This window comes from Talaromyces amestolkiae, assembly GCF_001896365.1.
Source record: "Talaromyces amestolkiae strain CIB chromosome Unknown scaffold1.1, whole genome shotgun sequence".
Classification (NCBI taxonomy): Eukaryota; Fungi; Ascomycota; class Eurotiomycetes; order Eurotiales; family Trichocomaceae; genus Talaromyces; species Talaromyces amestolkiae.
Window position 1 is genome coordinate 2,707,715 of NW_024468037.1, and position 21,211 is coordinate 2,728,925.

Sequence of the window (21,211 nt, forward strand, 5' to 3'; positions counted from 1 at the left end):
ATAATATTCCAACTATTGGTTACCGAGTAGACGTAAGTGATGATAACAAGTTTCTGATTAAAATAACGCAATCCGCCAATGGCTTGATCTATCACTGGTTTAATTGTATGCAGATCAAAAAAGTGCATAATGCTGCAGCGTGGATGTAGGCTCAAACCTAAGGCATCAACTGCCAAGGACATGACCAGAACGGAGCATGTGTCTGTGGTAGTGAATTCATTGACCAGAGCTTGCGCGCTGTGTCTGATCGAGTTTGGAATGAAATACTCATATGAATCTGGGATCATCCTGAGAAGCGAACCGTAAATTGGCTTTTGAACAATTAGCTGCTGGTACAATCAATTTGAGACACTCCCTGAAATCAGATCATGTAATTCCTTTCAAGCCCGTTGATATTATGGATCCCTCCTGAAATGTTTATACCTAGGTGTTCTTCTACTTCTTGAATGGACAACAACTTGAATGTAAACTTTTGAATTGGATATCAATGTTCAGCTCTAGGACTAGCTGCCTAGGCAATATATATTCTCAAGAATAGTATAAAGGAGTGTAAGAAGTAAATTAATCCGAATATACCACTCTTTCCCTTCCCTCATTATTATCAAACAAGGATGACTGAAATGGGATACCATAACAGACGAATTCCAGCAAACGTGGCACATAAAATTAGAAACAAGCAAGTCGCAAAAAACTCAGTATCAAAAATCTTTGTTCGCACGCACGACGTTTACAAGAACAAGGTCAACATTCCCATGGCACCGGTCAAGAGCATACCCTGTCGTGAGACAATGGCGCCTGGGACGGCGGCACCGGTGAATGGTTTGAGTGTCGAAGAGGCGGTAGGAGTCTTGGATCCTGTGGCGCCGGCGACACCAGGGACGGCACTGGTCTTGGTTGCCAAGGTGGTGACAGCGGCGACGGGTTGGGTGTTTGCGGGAGCAGGGACAGAAGTCACACCCACAAGACCGACAGTAGGGGTGGCACCGACACCGGTGGCAGTGGCAGTCGTGAAAGCGACTTGAGGAACAGTCCATGTGCTAGAGGAGTAGGTGATGGTGGTGCATGGCACAGAAGTAGCAGCAGCAGTTCCAGAGGGTGCAGGAGTAGGACCCAAGGTGATGGTGGTGGGGACAGCGGTGACAATTCCTGGGTTACCGGGAATGTAGCCACTGCAGATACCGGTGAAGTAGGACAAAGCGGTGGAGAGCTCATCAGAGTCGCTGCTCCAGGCCTGGATACAGGAGATGATGGCGGAAGTGGCGTTGGATGAAGGGCAGTAGCAGGACACGTCGGTGTTATCAGTGCAGGTGGATGGGAGCCAGGTATTGATACACTTGGGGACGACACTGGGGCAGGAGTCGGAGCCGGGGGCAGGGCTGGACGTAGGGCTGGTACCGGCAGGGGAGGTGCTGCTAGCAGCGCCTGCGGGTGCGGTACTGGCGGCTCCGGGGACGCCGGTCTCGGTAGCAGTGACGGGGCAGATGGTGGTGGAGACGGCGATGGTCTGGGTGACGACAGTCTTGGACTCAGCAGGGCAGTTGGTGACGGTGGGAGCGCAGCTGGTGATGGTGACTTCGGTGGTTGTATAAACGGTGGAAGTGCTGAAGCTCTGGACCGGGGCAGTGGAAACAGCTCCGGGGGAGGAAACGGCTGGGCTGGACTGGCCAACGACAGAGGTTCCGGGAACAACGGAAGTGGGGGCAGCAGAAGTTCCAGGAGCGACTGAGGTGCCAGGAGCAGACGATCCAGGAGCAGAAGCTCCAGGAGTGGAGGCAGGAACGGAGGTGCCAGGAGCAGAAGATCCAGGAATAGAGGCAGGAATGGAGGTGCTAGGAGCAGTAGTGCCAGGAGCAGAAGATCCAGGAGTGGAGGCAGGAACAGAGGTGCCAGGAGCAGTGGTTCCAGGAACACCAGTGGCACCAGGAGTAGTGGTACAAGGAGTAGTAGAAGGACCAGCAGGGGCAGTGGTAGGTGCGGCCTCGGTCGAGACTCCAGGAACAGTCACTGGAATAGAGACAGGAGTGGTGGTAGGTACGGAGACGACTGGGACTGAGACAGGGACAGTAGAATGAGAGCCACGAGAGCTAGTGGTGGTGTGACCACCAGTGCTGGGGCTGCAGTCGAATCCAATAGAGTATATTCCGAATCCACAGTCGTCAACGTCGCTGTGGTCGGGGATAGTCCAGCTAACAGAGGTAGCACCACCACACTGGTCGTTAGAGACATCGGTACCCTCAGATCCACACTTGTGTGTGAACGAACACTTGCTTCCGTCAGGCATGCCAAAGTTGAAGTTAACATCGGTATCCTTATCGGTGTAGACGCTGAAATGAGTAATGGAGAAGGCATCAACGTCACCGTCGCAGCTAATCGAGGGAGATGATCCCTTGCCGGACTTGGAGATGGAACCGGAGATGCATTTATCCTTCGTGCCAGGTGTTAGACATGATCAATGTATAGCAGTGCTTATAACATACAGAAGTACGCTTGCCCTTTCCGCTGCTGCGCTCAGAACAAGAGAAGCCAGAGAATCCGAATCCATCGTAGTTCTGGAGGGATTGGCCAGGGCTCAACCAGGACCAGTCCCAGCCACCGTTCTGAGTGCTAGTACATTTGTTGTCACAATTGCTTGGGCTAGGGAAACAACTTTCGGTATCCCACTGGTCATTATTAGTACCATATATTGGAATAGCTTGATAGTAGAATGACTCACGGAAGCAGAGACTTGCTGGACGGCCAAGAAGGCGGCCACAGCACTGACAGAAGAGAACTTCATATTGAAAACGAGGTGGTATTATGGATTAATGATAGAAAGTGTTCAAACGTAAAGCGAGAGACGGTTTGTTGTAGGAGGTGACTCCAAACGAATGTTGTTGTTTAACGAATGACGCAGCTCTCGGAGCCGGTATAGGGAGATACAAGAAAACAAAAATGATAAAAAGAGAGATGTGTGAATATAGAGAGAGTGAGGAAAAGGAAGGAAAGAAAGAGGCATAAGTCGGGGGACTACATGAGGATTTAAATCGGCTTCCATGTATGCCAAGTAGTGACCTCAATGGCCAGTGCCATGACCAATCCAGGAACAGGATCAATACGCTCTACGGATTAAGATTCTCCCTTTGTTTCGAACCACTTTTTCTGTCTCTACGAGAGGGGCCACTTGGGTCACCCAGAAAGGACGAAAAACAAAGCATTGCATACAATGCAGAATCAGTTCTGCTCCGTATGCACTATGCAGTGGTAGCTAGTGACTAGTTACTGCTACTGTCTCCATGCTTGGCCAGCATGGTTCAACTTTCCACTTCCAATTCCCACTAGATAGACTACTACACCCCACCGATAGTGTACAACCAGAGGCTTGATTACTTGCAGCAATCAGACGATGTCCGTGTACGGTTGAGAGCCCAGTGGAGGCGCTCAAAAGTAAGACATTCTGAGGAAGACCCCAGACGCCGGAAGGTCAACACAGCCTCAGGGTTAAACCAGATCAAGTTTTAGCTATCAAGCTAATCAAGCAATCAGGCACAGATCTGGACAGGAGACTGGTCAGTGTCGAACACCATTAAAAGCCTCTTATACGTTTGCTGCAATATGGGTGGGTTGTCACTGTTCCCATGACTAAAAAGGACTAGAGTTGAAGAATTTAAAACAAAAGCAGCCAAACTCAATTCTTTAGCCTCCTCTTTACGGAGTAGGATAAGTGGATTAGCGCCAGGAACAGGAATGGTCTTCGTTTCGAGTTGGCCAAAACGGTGTCAGACCTCCGACGTTAGGGCTTGCCGTTACCGCTTCGGGAAGGTTTACTTTTAGGCGCGGGGCGACTTCCACGCTACCAACAAGGCTATCTTTTGATTTTTACATACTCCGTCTATCCAATCGGTCTCGTGGCGTTTCGCTTAAGCTCCTGGTGTTCCCTCGATTCCTCGAGCCATCAGAAAAGAAGCCCCTTGCAAGGCCCCATCGGATGATGGGGTCATGCTTGGCGTCTCGATTGTAATGTCGTAGAGCAGACTGAATCTGACTGATACCACATACGGAGCTGCCTCCGTAGCACAACTGCCTTGAACAGGAACTTTTCGTCGGAATTCACTGGTCCAGTGCAACAAATGGACTCAGCCAAGACTCTGCTACTGACGCCACAGCACGACGACGGTCGAATCACACGGTGACGGATAGTACCCGGTACGTAACTGGAAGATAGGTCTCAATGAATCGAGAAGAAGAGTCGATGTATCTATTGAATTGAACCTAGGTAACGAGTATGCGACTATGCGTGCTGGAATTTACATGTGGCCATTGATCAACAGAAGCCATTTTCGTTGCTTTCCAATAAATCCACAAACAATGCGGACGTCAAATCTCTGCCTTTTTAATGATTTCTGACAGGTAGCACTCATTCATAACATCGGCTATTCGTGACACTTTTCTTTTTCACACATCAACTTGGTGTCATGGTCTGGATCACCATGATGGCCGGTGGCCCGTGGTGGCCCCGTGATGATCCGGTTCACCTTTCCCTGACTTCGTATCGGCCAGAAAAACTTGCGTTAGTCTAGTGTGACTAGTAGTAGGCTAGTAAGCGGTTAGATCAGGGGAAAGCCCCAAAGCCAAGTGAAACGCTTGGTGTATCAGTCCCCGCCAGCCACGGAGAAAACTCGATTCTCCCGGTTGATGTGATTGGTTTGTTTTTGCACCGTTCAACGACTTACTCGCCGATTCACTTCTGCCGGCTCTAGCAGCTCACGAAGCAAGAAGAAACTTTTAAGAAACAAGGATTTGGATGGGAGAGTAAGCGTTCGGCTCAATTGTGCAAACTACAATGTGATATTTTTTCGAGCCGTGCAACAGCAGTCCATGATTGCCCCTGAGCAACGCATATGTGGCCAATCTTCAGTCTGATTTCGAATTAAGCGAACACATACCATCCAGGGCTTACAATCATCTTCTATAGACAATAGTATGTGCCCAAGAGCCATGAACGATATTATATTAATGACTAGTGATATTATTGAGTCGGAGTTGGTCTAGTAGGTAGCATACCACTTGCAATGCTAACTGGTCGGGTTCATTTTTCAATGCAAAAATGGATACCCGGATGACTCTAGATTTGGTCACTAAATGACCAAGGAAATACACATTCTGCAGAGTCATCCCATTGAGTCATCTCGCCGCCTCCAGTAAACGTAGTTGATAGGAATATCCTTTTGCCTATGTACTTGTGCTTACCGATGTCAGCGACAATCGATGGGTCGATCGTGGTCATCCTATTCCTATTCCTATTCCTAGGAAGTTGTAACTGGTATTTCTACTCTACGAACTTTTCCCCTAACGCAGCCACGGCTTTCTCTTTCTGTTTTAGTGTCGCTGCTTTCACTCCCTTGAGTAGGACTGAGCGCGTGATCTGATCAGTGAGCCTTGCGTAAGCTCGCGGGTATGCTCAGTGAATCGAAGGAAAACCCTCATAACTCTGATTAGGAAATTAAATATCCAGGTTACCAGTGTGTATTCGAAAGATATGCTGGCACACATGAATGTCCGACGAACCGTTTCCTCATGCGTCCAGATTGGATCCCAACGCCTGATCGTCGGGTCACGTATTCCTCCATCTCAGACACGGATTGTTCATATCAAGTTTTCTCTAGAGTGAATAGGCAACTGTCCCTCATTATAAAAACCTGATCATGAAGAAGGATGGGAAGGTCGTTGTTGATATAGCAAAGTACTGGATGCTTACCCTTTTAACTTCATGGCTTGGCATGGAGTTTATCGGGGAATTGCTTACTGTGAAAAGATTTAAGGATATCTTGATTCTATTTTGGCTAAAGGCTGTGTGCTAGAGCCTAGCTCGGGCTGTTTATTTCAGAAAGCGCCCAGCAGAGCCTAGAACATGGTTCTGCTAAACTCGTCCCTGAGGAAAAATCTCAACCATCTATTGACGCTCCCTTCTTCGAGGCTCTATTAAGATGAGGGCTATTTTATCTATCATCATACATAATTCTCTCATTCGGAATGAGAAACAGATTATTTAGTGTACGTTTCCCGCCACATAGGTGTATGTTGCAGCAGTATCAAAAGAGTGCGGCATTGACGCGAAAGTATCTAGGCACAATTTAAAGTCTGTATCCCTGAAAGACCCTAGAATTCGATGCGGGTTTAGATGTTATCTATCATCGGCTTCTGGGAGGGATTCAAACCATGTGAGGACTTGAAGGATAACCATAATATGCATCATCGGAATACTCCAGACTCATGTATGTATCCCATCGAAGGGCCCTAGAATCCGATGCCAGCTGGCGATTTGAATTATATATCATAAGCCTCGTGGGAGGGGTTTAGGCTTATATGGAGGCTTAGAAGATACGTATAATTCGCATCAGCGGAAGTTGTCAGAGTCGAATGTCAATGTATCTTGGGGGGCTTGATTGAGTCAGTAGAATGTGTATACCCGTCTACTTGGAAATTATACGACGAGACTATACAGTAATATGGATGTATAGTGAAAGAGTGGAGTTTGATTGATTGTCCTTAATCAGCATCCCGAAATAGCGAAGGTAATATAAAAATAAATAGTGCATAGCAACTTGAACCCGAAATGCAAAATCATTTAGATCCGGCGGCCTCCCCAAGATCACTCATTAGCTTCCGCCACCTGCTCAACTCCTTCTCCATCCTTCTCGGTTGCCTCCTCTTCAGCGCTTTCTGCCATAGGTTCAGACACCTGCTCCATTGCTTCTTCATCCTGGCCAGCCGCCTCCTGTTCAATTCTTTTTACCGTTTTTGCTGGGATCGCGAAATCAGCCTCGGCCAAGCGCGCTCGCTGCCTAAACTTTTTCTCGAGCTCGAGTATGTTCGCATCATCAAGGATAGCCCGACGTTTGAAGACCGCAGCACGCAAGCTGGGGTATTTTTCCATCAAAGACCAGAAACGCTGAGGCACCCCAGTTGCACATAGAACGAAAGTCTCGGCAAGAAAGCGGACGACCCAAGACTGCGAAGAGGCGCCGAATCCATATGAGAATTGATCACTGTGACATGCGCCGGGGGCCCTCCCGCGGGCCGAATCCTGAATGACGCCTTCAATAAAGTCGAGGTAAATAGGTAGCTGGTCGACTCTGCCATAGACGTTCCAAGCCACTTGGACATTGGCAGTGACATTTGCAGCCATCTCAGAAAGCCCAAGCAAACAAGCCTGAGCAAAGGTTGGTCTGAGCTGGAGGATGTACGCCTTCAATTCCTCGGTATTGTGGACGTCCTTAAGCTTCCAGTACGTGCCCATCCTGCCTACATCTCCCAGGATGTCTTCCCAATCATCGTCATCGTCTCCAACTTCATCTCCATAGACGGAAACAAGATCAGAGTCTGGACTTTCATTCTGCGAAAGGAACGTATAGACAGGCTCGAATTCGGCCGGACTCATGTGGTGAAGAAACGGATGAAAGATATATGGGAACTTTCCTTGAATAAGCCCCTTCAAGAAAGAAGACTTGTTAATGTTGTTTCGAGAAAGATGGAACACCTTCTGGTCAGTTCCATTGCCGATGTAAATGTCCACGACTTCTTCACCGTCAGGCTCTGGGACCTGCTGCTCCTGCTGCTGAGGACGACGATGCTGCTTGGTAACCTTGGCCTTCTTGCTGGGAGTGATTACAGACCCCTCTCTCTGGCGCTTGGCTGGCTCCATTTGACCCTGAGATTCCACAGGAGAGTAAAAAATTATAGAGCCGTTGGGATGACGAATAGCGCTGCCTATGATCTCATCATCATCGTCCATATCAGAGTCAGCTTCGTAACCCTGCGCTCCACCAGTGTCACCATTAGCGGGGACGAAATCGATCGATGGGACCTTGTCCTTGCGATCTTTGAATTTGCGCTCTTTCTTTGCCAGGGAGCTCCAGTAGCGGATATCGGCTGTCTCCTCGGCGAGACCGTAGATTCTTTTGTAGACATCTGGGTACTCATGACCAGCCTGGTTATATTCCAAGGGGGGGAGCTCCGAGAGTGAATAGAGGGACTTGATTTCAATCCGGCGGCTGTTACAGATACATATTTTAGAATTGTGCAAGAATAAAGAGAAATTGGGACTGGTGCTCACTAAATATTTCGGCCGGGAAGGTACATCATGTACTTGCCGTCGTCTTCTTTGCGAGTAGTAAATGAAAGCTCCTCCGGAACGTAAATACCAATCCAGAAGTCAACTCGGTTGGTTCCAGGGTTGCGCCATTTGACGACAAAGGACATGCCGTGCTGAAGCACGGTGTCCTCGTCAATAGGTGTGAGTCTGTGACGAGGAGCCATAGTTGTCTGCCGTATCGAGCGAGCAGGATGGTTCCCGGTAGTAAATCAGGAAGCGATTGTGTATATGAGTAGAGGGAGAAAAGAGAGAAGATAAGAGGCAGTGTGAAAGCCCTCCAAGGATACAGAAAAGTAAAGGGGGTTGTAGAAGAATGACTGAGAAAAGAGAGTTGAGGATGAACGAGGAAGGACAAATCTTTCGCACTTGGTAAGGAAGATAGGAGTAGAGTGAACTGAGATCAGAAATATGAAAGTAACTGGTAAGAATACTTACTTGAGGTGAGATGTACTGGTGGTGAGATCAAGAATCAAAAGTTCGATGAGGTGATGATTGGACGTAGATTAAGAGATTGAGAAGTGAGAAAGTGAAGAGAACATAGAGTGAGGGAAGATTTGGAATCTACAATTTGAAGATCTGGAGGTGATTATCGATGAGACTACGAGTGAGAGTCAAGGATCTCTTGAGAAGATGATGAAAAATTTGAGGTGGCCGAATATTTCTTGATTGTAGTCAACTCACAATGATCATGTCACATATGGCTCTCGCAGCCGGGAAGTATTGTACAGATACTACCACATCAAGGCGCGATGAGCAGTAGACAGCCAAAAGCAGAATACATGCTTAAAGCAAGCATAGGAAAACAAAAGTGTACGTGTGGATGATTCTCGCAGAGAATCAACAGGAAACAAAAACTATCTGGCAAATTGTTTAGTTTCAACAAAAGCAAAAACAACGTCAAGGATTTGAGGGATATTAATACGAAATAGTAAGGATGGTTTTGCTCAAAACCATAAGAGTGGCGGCCAACCTCGAAGAACGAAAGAGTAATATTGCAGAAGCAAGAGAAGAACCCTAAAGTATTTCTTGGTTATCCTGCCATTCTGGTCGAGTTCATGTCCATCTTCTCTGCTTCGATAATACACCACTATCCAACCGTCTGATCTGTTTGAAGGCGAATAGGTACAATCTCATCATTAGATGAATTTTGGTGATCGGCTATTGCTGTATAAAGCATGAGAACAGATGAAGAAACGGGTAGGTAAGAAAAGAGACTCACCCGATTTCCACGATGTCATCGATGTGATTGCTCATAGCCACAAACAGATCAAAAAACAATTTACCTCCAATTTCCATCTCCATCTGCATGGTACCACTTCTCTTGAATGTTTTGCGGCTTCGAATGATCAATGCTAAATAATGCGCACGGAGTCGTGATTCGGTATCCGGTGTATGCTCGTAGGCAAACCGGGCAGACCTCAGAATGACATCGACGGGGATACCGCTCTGAATACCCTGTTTGCGAAGAGCAAGATGCTTCAGCTCATCAAGACCGTACTTTTCTGCAGCGCAGTAGACGACGGTATCTCGAAGGAGTTCGGCGTCTGCGCCGGAATGAAACATAGTAGCCATGCTGGAACCTCGGCCACCGGTTTTGTAAACGTCCTGGGCATCCTCAAGTTCCAAAGTGTGGCGACGTTTGTGGTGAAGCAAACGCGGAAAATAGTCACCTTTGTATAGGAACTCAAGAATGCAGGATAATATCTCTGGTTCTCTGGAGGAAGTCAACTATGAACCTTCCGCCGTCTTTAAAAGATGGCCTAAAAATAAGAAAGAAAAGAGACCTACTCGTCAGGAAGGTCCACCTTCTTTCCGTTGGGTTCCAGGAACTGGTCCTTCAACACAGCTTCAAAGTAGGTGGACCGAGACAGGACATCCTCATGAGCAGCAAACAGGCGCCGCTCATGACCAACAACGATGGTCACGATGGGACTCGTGATGGGGCTATAATTCGATCAGTCACTGAATAATTGTTGCTACATGGTATAAATGATGTGCGTACCTCCCCATCGGCGGACTGTCCAAGGACTCTTCCATCTTCTCCTTGGCCTTGTCACGGTAGGTCCTCTTGGCAGGCTTCACAGCCTTGCCCACTCGATTCTTTGCAGTAAAAGAACGTTTGAACATGGTGTTTGCGGTTGTCAAAGATCTAACGAGTGACGTTGTAGGCTTGCGAGAGAAGCTAGTTGGTCGAGAGCACAGTAACGAATGAATCCAGATAATATATAAAAATAACGAACGGACGATTTGGCTGGATGATAAAGAGCGAAAAAAAAGTAGGATAAAAAAACGACGCTCTTGCTTGATCATGCACGGACTCGCATGAGTGTGGCGGGAGCCTTGGAAGCCTGGTCAGAAACTGCGATGCGATGACTTGGTGATCCTCGTCCAGCAGCGAATCGATCGATACCTACAGGCAGCGATCGAAACAACGAGAAGAAGATATTCAAGGTCACGTAAACGTAATTTCCGATCGAGGCTCTGCACAGATACACAACCTTGGTGGTGGTAGTAGCATGTGCGTGGTTGTCAGCGGTCGACTCTCCGAAGCGTGAGGAAAGCAAGAGGAAGGAAAACGGGAAGCATATCCATCTCTATATATTCGACAGCAGGCGATGCAGATCACATGATATCACCCGTCGTGCCAATCACTTTCCAGGAACAAGACGATTGGGCAGTGTATGCTGTGGTTGTCATGCCATTGGAGGGCGATTTTGTGCCCCGCGTAGGTTTATCATCGCTCGCTGGCGTGGCTGATAGGCTCCAACAAGTTTAGTTCCGCCGCATTGTAATTACCTATCAGGTACTTAGTTTGCTCTGTTTAGAATATGCACCTGGAGGTACCATGGGAGTCGCTGCAGTAAGCGGGGCTAAAGACGGGGCAGCCAATGGCTTTATTAAGTTTATTTGCACCTCAGCCTCTCTCTTAGCCGTTTAGGGCTCCGAAAATCAGCCCTAACCCTAGCTGCTATGAGATCATATGCCGGATGAACCGAGGCTCGTCCTTCTCCGCGTTCAACCTTCCAAGTTTCCTTGGAACTCTCTTGTCATAGATTTATTTTTGTACAAAGAGCATTTCGTTTTTCTCTCTAATAAGTTGCTCTCCTCTGCATTGCTGGCATTTTCTGCGTTCCCAGTTCAAGACATCCACAATGTCAACTCTAAACAACCCAGTAGCGTTGCTCAAGGCACTGCTGGCACGCATCCCTTTAATCCTCAAAACCCTAGTCTACCATGGTCTACAAGTCACACCAGCATCCAAAAAGCAAGACCTGCGCACCGAAATGACAGTCGCCATTATCCGCTCATTTCTGGACATGTCAGTATCTGCCGGCACGCAGCAACGCAGATCGATGAATGACCCTGGGATCAAAGGTCCCATGTGGGTATCCAAAGTGACGTTACCGGCTCCGGGAGATGCTGTCGCGGATGCTGTTCTTCATGCAGTCAAGACATTGTCGGAAGGCGATGAGTATCAGTTGCTCCAGCTGCCGCCTGTGAAAGCGGTGGAGGCCGAGTGGACAGGGTACCGCAGCGGAGTAGACAAGAATGCGCCACTGCCGGATATTTCTGAACAAGAGAAATATAAAGCACTGACGGCCGAGGCCAAATCCGATTTGGTTATATTCTACATTCATGGCGGAGCCTTATAGTAAGATACACCATTTGTTTTGGACGAGTTCAGTACTGACTGCTTCAGTCTTATGGACCCCTGCACTCACAGAGTACCCGTGGCACATATCTGTAAACTCACGGGAGCGCGGGCTTTAAATGTTCGGTATCGCTTGGCTCCTCAAAACCCATTTCCAGCGGCTCTGGTCGACCTTCTAACAGCTTACTTGACGCTTATTTACCCTCCTGAGGGCTCATACCACGAACCAGTCCCAGCCAACAAAATTGTTTTCGCCGGGGACTCGGCGGGAGGCAATCTCAGTCTGGCACTATTACAGACTCTCCTCACACTCAAGAGGACATCCACAACCGTGCAATTTCATGGTCGTGAAGTCTCTATCGACCTTCCAGCCGGGCTGTCACTAATTTCTCCATGGTGCGATATCACGCGCTCTATGCCCTCAATTCGTGATTTCGCAGTATATGATTATCTCACTCCACCACCACATGAACCTTCAGAAACGATGTACCATCCTACTGCAAAGACCCCAGACAGCATTTGGCCGAGTAACCCTCCCCGAAGCGATATGTATTGTAGTGCATGGCTAGTCGACCACCCATTGGTGTCACCACTCGCTTGTCCAAAACAACTTTGGGAGGGCGCTCCTCCTATATACATTACCACCGGCGAGGAGGCTCTCACAGATGAGGATTTATTGACCGCGCGCAAGATGTATCATGCCGGTGTACCTGTTATTGTGGAACAATACGAGGGCATGCCGCATGTCTTTGGTTTCATTATGATCGCTACCCCGGCTGGCAGATTATTCTTCCAAGGATGGTCTCAATTTCTTCGGGATGTTTTAGCAGGACCACTGCAAACTTCACGTGGGGATCTTGGAAAGGTCATATACCATCATGCTGGATGGTATTCTACGAAAGTGGTTTCATTGGATAAAGTCCATAAATTCAGTGATGCGGAGGTGGAGAAAGTATTACGAGATAGTAGGGACCATAGGGTGGAGTGGGAGACGAAGCTCAATGAAGAATGGCAAGCTAAAGCGAGGTTGTGAATTGGCATAAATATGACTATTAATGGCTATCGCCCCTTAGAGAGCGTCAACGATTCAAAAGCAATTTGGGTCATTCAAAAATGAAGGACAAAACACTTGTGCTGCATTAGAGAGATTCGGACTGCTTGAAATGCTCAAGCATTTCAGCATGTGTCTGACGTTCCTTTTCCAACTTCGACACTTTCGGATCATTGGAAGTAGCGTCATAGTCGTCGTCCCGCGTCAACATGGTCTCGTATTCTTCGCGACACGCTTCACCAGAGTACAGGGCAAGAGGTTCGCGCTTCTGGATGAACTCGGATACCAATTCCCATTTGCGCTGGCGAAGAGCCTTGCGCTCCTTGTCGATCTGCTGGGTTGCATATGCTACAGCATCTGGTAGAAGGTTCTTCTGTTGAAAGTGTGTTAGTCTGAAGAACAAACTGGAAACCATTCCGGAAAGTCGACTCACTTCGGCTGCGAGCCAGACAACTGTACCGTCTTTGAGTCGCTGGTCATTTTCTGCCATGATGAAGCGACGCATACGAGCAAAGCGCGTCCCAATCGTTTTCTGACTGTAACCGATGCGACCTTCAGCCACGAGCTTTTCATGAATGGCACGCTCGGACCATTTGGCCAGTTTCAGATAGTAGATTAATCGGTCGTCTTTGTCCATATCATCGAGACCACATAGTTTCTTGCCCTTTCCTTCAACGGGGCGCGTACCGATGACACGACGATCTGCATCGGAGGGGGGTGCCGGAGCGGTGCTGGACTCAATGGTCACCTTGTCTTCGGTTCCTGAGAGCATCGAATCGAGAACCTGCGATATCATCAGTGATCATAAGCAATTCAAAATGTGACTTAAAAGTCAGGAACGGGGAACTCACTCTGTTAATCTCCTCCTCGTCATCTTCTTCCTCGTCGGCATTGTCCTCTTCATAAGGGCCCGATTCAATGTCGTAGGGAAGATGGTCCGTAGAAATCTGAGCACATGGTTTTGCCCATTCTTGAAATTGTTAGCTATCAACTCATGGGCATTAGCGTAGTCACATACCTCCTGCGTAGAGATTTGGGTCAAGTGCATCATGCTCGAAGTAAGGCGGCATGAATCGTGGCTTCTTTAGTGACTCAGCGATCATGTCATCCGAGATCTTGACGCGCTTGTTGCGGTCGATAACTTGGTTCTTGCGAGGATGCTTGAATGCCATGCTGTAGTCAGTGGTAGTTGGTGTGGTAGGCAGGTAGTTGATGATGTTGAAAAGATAATTCAATTCAAAAAAAAATAGGTAAGAGATCCGACATAATGGAGAGTAGGAGGAGTGCGGGATGAAAAGAAGATGATGTATGAAGAAGAGTGAAAATAATGCAGCACAGTAAAGCCTTCCTGTTGCTGGAAGAAAAAAGTTCTGAACCCTTCATGTTTGAAGGAGTATGCAGACTCTTCTAGTTCATCATCTAGATAGAAGGCATTTTTATACATTTCTAAGATTTATAACTTCCAATCTCTGTAATAACTACTTATCTAGTATTAAAGTACTCTCTATAGCTTAAAGAAAGCAATTCTGAGTTCTTTAAAACGAGTATAGAGGCCCCCTCAGTTTATCATCTAGACAGAAGCCTTTTTACACCATCCCAAAATCCATGACTTCTGACCCCTTTGACGACTGCGTAAGCCAGAAGCCGGTACACAATCACCGAAATTGTCAACCACAAAACATTCAGCGCAGGGCTTGCATCCAGATTGTACAAGTCCAAGACCTGTATTCCACTAGTGATTGGACACTGTCCGTTCGTCAGACGCTCCGCATCCGTACATGTAAATACCTGATTACGCATAGAATAAGGAGCGAGATTCGCAACGGCATATTTGATCGGAGAGAGGTGATTGAAACCCTGAAGAACTGTGTTGAGATTCAAAGACATGATTCCGCCCATGATCGTTGATATAGATAGGATGACTGAAGTAACATTGACAGAAAATCCGACGTGGTCAAACAAGGTGCAGAATACAATACCGAGGGACTCTCCGGCATTGATTATGGCGAAGCAATTGAATGCGGCAACAAAAAGCATTAGCACGCTGCGCTCCATGTTGACTGCGTAGGCGGCTATGACACCGAAGAGTATAGAGGCGAGTATTTCAAAGGGCAATTCCAGCACAGTGTAGGACAGTATAAATGTTTCTGCAGAATAACAATGATCCGCCTCTTCGCGATAGTAGACGTCGCGTTCCGGGGGATAGACAGCGATGTTTTGCAGCATACCGATAAAGTACAGCGCTGCAAATTCCTGAACAAATCCCATCCTAGTTTGAACTGCTGCGTAATCATTCTTCATCGGGGCAAAGAATAGAGCCATAATGATTGCGATGCCAACGATCTGGGAGGTACGCGCCATGATCAAATCAGGTTGACGAAAGAAGTTGATTGTCGAGCGATGGAGGACTAAAGGAAATGTTACGCGCAAAGGGTGCATTTGTTTCTTAAGGCTACCTAGCTCAGCCGGCGTGGCGATTTGAGATGTTTGCCTTGTCACCACATGATCAGTACTCTGCCAGGCAGTGATTAGGTGGTGGACCCTCTTGCGAGTAGTCGCCTCACGACCATCTTGTTGAAGGTCAACGGTGATAAGGTCCAAAGCAAAATCCGCAGGATTTGTCTGCGGTGGACAATGGTAGCCAAAAGAGCCAAAGTACGAAATCATATTTGCTCCACTACCTGAGTAGACGGGATATCCCCCACGAGCCAAAAGTAGCAAATTTGAGAAATGCGGAAATATATCTGACCGTGACTGATGGATTGTCATGATGAGTGTTCGGCCCTCGGCAGCTAAGCCGTTCAATACCTCCATGATCGATGTGGCTGTGAATGCATCCAATCCAGATGTAGGCTCGTCGAGAAGGAGAATTTTAGGATCTGTCAGTATCTGAATAGCGATGGTAACTCTTCGCTTCTCTCCGCCACTAATACCCTTGATCAAATCGCTACCAATGAGATTGTCGGCGCAATCTTTCAGGCCCATTTTCATGAGGATATCCTCAGCTCTTCGATTCTTTTCTTCCTTGGACATCCATCTCGGAAGCCGAAGGCCAGCTGCAAAACGTAAACTCTCGCGAACGGTAAGCGAGGGCATAAGTGCATCGTCGTCTTGGGTGACGAACGAGGTAACGGAGCGGATTACACTTTCGCTGGGAATTGCGCCGTTATAAGACATGGTGCCACCGAGCCTGTACTTGGTACCAATTGACCCATGAAGTCTTCGAGCAATAGAGTTCAGCAACGATGTCTTGCCACTGCCGGATGGCCCCATGATTACATTCAACTGGCCGGCTTGGAACTCGGTGGTGATAGGTTGCAAGATGGGAATAGTGCGAGGCGCTTTCCAAAAATAGTCCTTCTTTTTGATCTCGAGCGTATATTTGTTAAGTGATATAAGAACGCGCCGGATGTCCTCTGTCGAACGTGTAACTACCGCCATCTCTTTCCCCGTTTGTGCATCACCATCGGACTTGCGGGCCTGTGCAATTCCCATAGCAAATTTGTTGTATTGAAGTAAGAGGCCTGCTAGGGTATAGAACCCAACCACGTATGCTACCAAAATCACGCATGGTCGCCATATCCAGTTAGAAGGGAGCCCTAAGCTCTCGATTATGTAGACACCCGTGTACTGTTTACATGCCGGGTCCAAGGGGTCATTCGAATAAGGGCAATCGTATAACTGGCCATAGGTGGGACTGCTTGTGCCTATGAACTCGTTATAGCACAGAGCACCAAACGCATAGAACGTGTAGGCAGTCCATTTCAGCCATCTTGTATAGACCGGAATCTGATTTGACTGCACAAAATATCCGCAAGCAAATGATTGTAGAGTGAATGAAAGGTTAGCAACGAGACCTGCGCCGGAGAAACTGCGTGCGATGCCGACGCCGACAGCTGCGAATGATACTGCTATATAGTGGACCAGAATTGAGATAACCAAAAATATGAAAAAGGCAGCGACGTCGAGGCGGTACCCAACCATGAAGTAGAATATGATGCTAAACAGTATAGGAGCTGGAAGGTCTTCAAGGAGAAATCGTGCAGCACGTCTACTGAGCAGAAACCCAGGCACCGTGACCACACCTTCATTTCGCTCTCGGTCAAAAAGTCGTATATCGATGGTTAGTCGGAACGTCTCGTATGTCAAGACAAGGTAGCCATTGAGGCTGCTGGCCGTGTATAGGCTTCCTTCACGAGAGCGGATCCCCGCTTGACTCTTGTCTAGTTGCAGGAATATCCAGCCGGTGATGACTGCCATACCAACTGCTTCGAATATAGTTCCCGCTACGCCAAGGGGGTCACGAAGTGTCGTCTTGAAGGTCCGTGATGTAAGAACGCTGAATTCTCGACTGAAGGGTACCTTCTTTGTTATTTCATTCGTATCATTTGGTGCAATCGGAAGGTTTTCCTGCGAAGCGGTTTCCCCAACTTCATTAACATCACCTTTCTTCTCCTTCGTCTGCCATGAATCTCGAAAAAAGTTTACTCGAGCTAGCGAAGAAGCTTCTAGCTCCGATGAACGATTGTCGATAGCAGCCAGATCGATCAGAAACTCGGCCGGATTAACAAAAGTCGGCATGGTATATCCAAGTTCTGAAAAGTAAGGAAGAGACTCTGATACCGGACCACTGTACAGAGGTGAGCCTCGGGATAGCAGAATGACATGATCGAAAAGGCTCCAAATTTCAGAGCGTGGCGCATGAATGGAAACAATGACAGTACGACCTTTGCTTGCAAGACCCTTCAAGGTCCTAATGATTTGATATGCACTCGTAGCGTCAAGTCCTGAATAGGTTCTCTTAGGCACAATTCGACAGCTCCCTATAATCAATACGTACCTGTCGTCGGCTCATCACAAAACAGCACAGATGGATTAGCCAACATCTGTACGCCAATACTAGTCCGTCTCTTCTCGCCTCCGCTGCACCCTTTATGAGCACTATTTCCAATTCTCGTGTCTGCGCACTCTTTCAAGCCTAGCTCCAAAATGACCTGTTCGACGATAGCTTTTCTTTCAGCTTGCGTTATCGGTGGCGGAAGACGCAAGTCAGCAGCATACTGCAAAGTTTCCCTCACAGTTAGGGTTGGGATCAGCACATCCTGCTGCATCACGTAGGAGCTACGCATATGCGCAATATTGCTATCATCATTAAAAGTTGTTAAACCGGAGATCTTCAAACGACTAGATTCCATCCTTCCGGCCATGACGTTTAGCAAGGACGTCTTTCCGGAACCGCTGCTTCCGATTATGGCAGTTATACTACCAGATGGCATATGTGCGCCAACGCCATTAAGTATGGTTTTGTAAGATAATGCGTCGTCGCTTTTGAATTTTGGCCTCAGCAGCCGATGCCATGATTGTGCTGGAGAGGCCTGCCATATTGAAGGTGTCGTGTCAATCTGTACCGTCAAATTGTGAACCCAGACGTCGACTGGGCTGACTGCATTGAATGAGAGTGTAGTTGGCACAATGTCCTGGCCTAAGATGCCCGCGTTTGTTGTCTGACCACCACTTTCCTCCGCAATGTCAAGCTCTTTCTTCGATTCCATTACAACGGAGACGATATGACCAATTGCGCTATTTATCGTGATGAAATTTCCATTTTTTCAGCGGCTTCTTCTAATTCTGAGATGATATCAGTCGATAGATGGACACTATATGAAACGTCCTTTGTCACCATTGTTGGTAGCAGAGGCCTCGCTAGCCGACACCATGACAGCTAGCTACCCGTGGTAGCATTGGCAAATGGCAGATGCCCCGGAGATTTAGAGATCCGGTAAGCTAATATACATCCTGAAATCTGATTAGTGCGCTAAGGCATAGTTTGAGGACTAAGAAGTAACAAGTTTCTCGATGTTGGCCTCAAAACCCGCTCTATACGAGCGATACGGCGCCTTCCGGACACGTGACGGCGCATGTTGATGAGCTCATTTAACCTTAGCAAGTTTGCTTGTGCTAACCTCGGACCGTAGTAAGTTGAATGATGGCCAAGGGAGGCTTATGAAGGCATTCTTGAATTGCATAGCTGCAGAAACACTTGCTTTAGAGATTAGAAGTAACTCTTAAGAAGTGAAAGTTCCAGGATACGGCGCAGGAAACTCGCTGATCGATTACTCTGTGACATTGTTCATGTTAACTGCTGATCAAACAAGCTTATATACAGCGATTTCAAATTCTTCACGTCTACATGTAGGACTATTTCGACTGGTGCTCTGTCGGTAGAGCGATCTCTGGAGCAGGTAGTCTGGGTAGTCTGGCCTGCTTATCAAGTGCCTTTCTATAGACAGGTTCTTCTTCTTCTTTCAAGCCAGCACCCGTTGGATCCCTCCGTATCAGGAAGTTCTGTACACGATGTTCTCTAGACTTCAATTCATCCGTCTGCTGGCGTCGTTTAGCTAGAAGGCGTGCCGACTTTGCATTCATCTCCTGAACCCGCTGATCAAGACCCCACTGGGTTTGCGTGATCCATGATGCCTGAGCAAAGCCTCCAAAGAGAACTAATAAAAGTATGAATGATACAAATGTCCCATGCGACACGATCTGTACTTGTTTAGGTTTGTTTCTATTGTGATATCTTTCCCAATCCTCCCACGTTGCGTTGTTGAAAATTGAGGCATCGTTATTCGCAGCCCATGCATATGCCTTGGAATCTGTTTTCGAGTTTGGGTGATCCGGGTGACTATGCCACCCCGTTCCGTCGCGATCGTAGGCTGCTCGTTTTACGGGATCGGACAGTATCTCGTGGGCCGCTACTATAAGTCTATATCGTTGAAGCCGGACCTCTTCTGAAACTTTCTTGAAATGGTCTCGATCATCACTTTGCAGATCTGGATGATATAGCTTCACGAGTTCGTAATATCGCCTCTTCGAGTACGGAGCTGCCGGCTCTTGACGGAGAATGTCATAAGGTGTGAACGACGGCGCTGTTGGCCATTGGTGATCTCCTCCAATGGAATGCTCACTGTGTACCGATGCATAATGTCGGCTGTGAATATATTCGTACGGGTTGCCCCTCCATGGCAATTGCAGGTAGTGAGCACGCGATCTCGGACAGTTGAAGGCTGGGATGCTGCCGTGGCCAAAGACTGTCTGCTTCCACGACATGATCACATTGCTTAGGATATAAAAGGGGCAGCTGAAATGAAACTGCCCATTTTATCCCATTAGGAAGTTCAATCGAAGTTGAAGTTGTACGTATCCGACGAGGTTCAGATCGGTGGTCTGACCCTTCGATGCCGATCCCGTTTTGTGGCTACGTCACGTGCCTTGTGGGTCGATTTCCGATTGACAGCCAAGCTTGGAGCTACTTGTACAACGGCTACAACAGCTTCTTCAAATATACAGAATGTTTCCAGATACAGACGACCAAAATCGCCGACGGATATACTCTCGCTCAAGATCCCCTGTTGCCAACGACAGTCGAAGGAAACTTGAACGCAGTCAGGAGAGGTCTAGAGATTACGAGAAGGAACATACACGTCGACGACGGTCTCCAGATCGATCTCGAGAACGACATTCGGGCAGGCGAGATGACCACCGGAGGAGACGAAGAGAAAACTCTGTGAGCAGGAGAGACAGCGACAGACCCCGAAGTCGAGAGAGGAGAGACCACGATACTCGAAGACGGCGGCACGATTCGTCCGAGCCTGACGAGCGTTCCAAACAACGCGACAGACACCGAAGATCGGGCTCGAAGGAGATTACGAGACGTCGACGGTCTGGAGATAGACGCGATCGTAGTCGCTCTGCGGGAGCACCAGTTCGGTCGCGAGGTCCACTACCATCTCAAAACGACGCATTCGAATCAACCGAGGCCACAAAGACAGGCTCACCGGCACCGGTCAAAGAGAAACCCAATTTTGCAAATACCGGCAGGCTTGCCGCAGAAAGCAACACCATCGCCGTCAACGGCAGCTCAGTGGTGCTCAAATACCATGAACCAGCCGAAGCACGTAAACCACCAGCAAAGGATGATTGGCGCCTATATGTCTTCAAAGGTGAGGATTTGTTGGAAATGGTACCGCTAGGCGAACGTAGCTGTTGGTTGATAGGAAGAGAGAATCTTGTTGTGGATTTCCCTATCGAACACACGAGTTGTTCTAAGCAACATGCAGCTATTCAGTTCCGCTACGTGGAAAAGAAGAATGAGTTTGGAGACAAGACGGGACGTGTTCGACCATACCTCATCGATTTGGAGAGCTCGAACGGGTCTATGGTCAATGGGAATCCTGCTCCAGGTGGACGATACATTGAGCTACGTGACAAGGACGTGTTGAAATTTGGACACAGCACTAGGGAATACGTGCTCATGCTTTCACAGTCTTGAACGACGTCTACAAGCAAAGAATACAATCAAGAAAATTGGAAGACTTAG

The 21,211-nt window shown here is 47.9% G+C and overlaps 5 protein-coding genes across 5 annotated transcripts; 2 read left to right on the forward strand and 3 right to left on the reverse strand.

Annotated features, from left to right (window-relative positions):
• Positions 1 to 727: 727 nt before the first annotated feature.
• Positions 728 to 2,776, reverse strand: BHQ10_000900 (uncharacterized protein; the record flags this gene model as incomplete). Its single annotated transcript, XM_040881868.1, has 3 exons — positions 728 to 2,425; positions 2,478 to 2,660; positions 2,714 to 2,776. The coding sequence occupies 3 exons, from the start codon at positions 2,774 to 2,776 to the stop codon at positions 728 to 730; spliced, it is 1,944 nt and encodes a 647-aa protein (XP_040729405.1).
• A 3,852-nt stretch (positions 2,777 to 6,628) lies between these two features.
• Positions 6,629 to 10,258, reverse strand: BHQ10_000901 (uncharacterized protein; the record flags this gene model as incomplete). Its single annotated transcript, XM_040881879.1, has 5 exons — positions 6,629 to 8,030; positions 8,093 to 8,278; positions 9,351 to 9,845; positions 9,920 to 10,075; positions 10,134 to 10,258. 5 exons carry the CDS (start codon positions 10,256 to 10,258, stop codon positions 6,629 to 6,631), a joined length of 2,364 nt encoding a protein of 787 aa, XP_040729406.1.
• A 1,025-nt stretch (positions 10,259 to 11,283) lies between these two features.
• BHQ10_000902 (uncharacterized protein) lies at positions 11,284 to 12,816 on the forward strand (the record flags this gene model as incomplete). Its single annotated transcript, XM_040881890.1, has 2 exons — positions 11,284 to 11,783; positions 11,832 to 12,816. The coding sequence occupies 2 exons, from the start codon at positions 11,284 to 11,286 to the stop codon at positions 12,814 to 12,816; spliced, it is 1,485 nt and encodes a 494-aa protein (XP_040729407.1).
• A 106-nt stretch (positions 12,817 to 12,922) lies between these two features.
• Positions 12,923 to 18,386, reverse strand: BHQ10_000903 (uncharacterized protein; the record flags this gene model as incomplete). Its single annotated transcript, XM_040881901.1, has 6 exons — positions 12,923 to 13,207; positions 13,268 to 13,618; positions 13,686 to 13,804; positions 13,853 to 13,994; positions 14,623 to 17,621; positions 17,675 to 18,386. The coding sequence occupies 6 exons, from the start codon at positions 18,384 to 18,386 to the stop codon at positions 12,923 to 12,925; spliced, it is 4,608 nt and encodes a 1,535-aa protein (XP_040729408.1).
• Positions 18,387 to 20,182: 1,796 nt separating this feature from the next.
• BHQ10_000904 (uncharacterized protein) lies at positions 20,183 to 21,163 on the forward strand (the record flags this gene model as incomplete). The annotated part of the gene is made up of 1 exon (XM_040881912.1): positions 20,183 to 21,163. One exon carries the CDS (start codon positions 20,183 to 20,185, stop codon positions 21,161 to 21,163), a length of 981 nt encoding a protein of 326 aa, XP_040729409.1.
• Between the last annotated feature and the right edge of the window lie 48 nt (positions 21,164 to 21,211).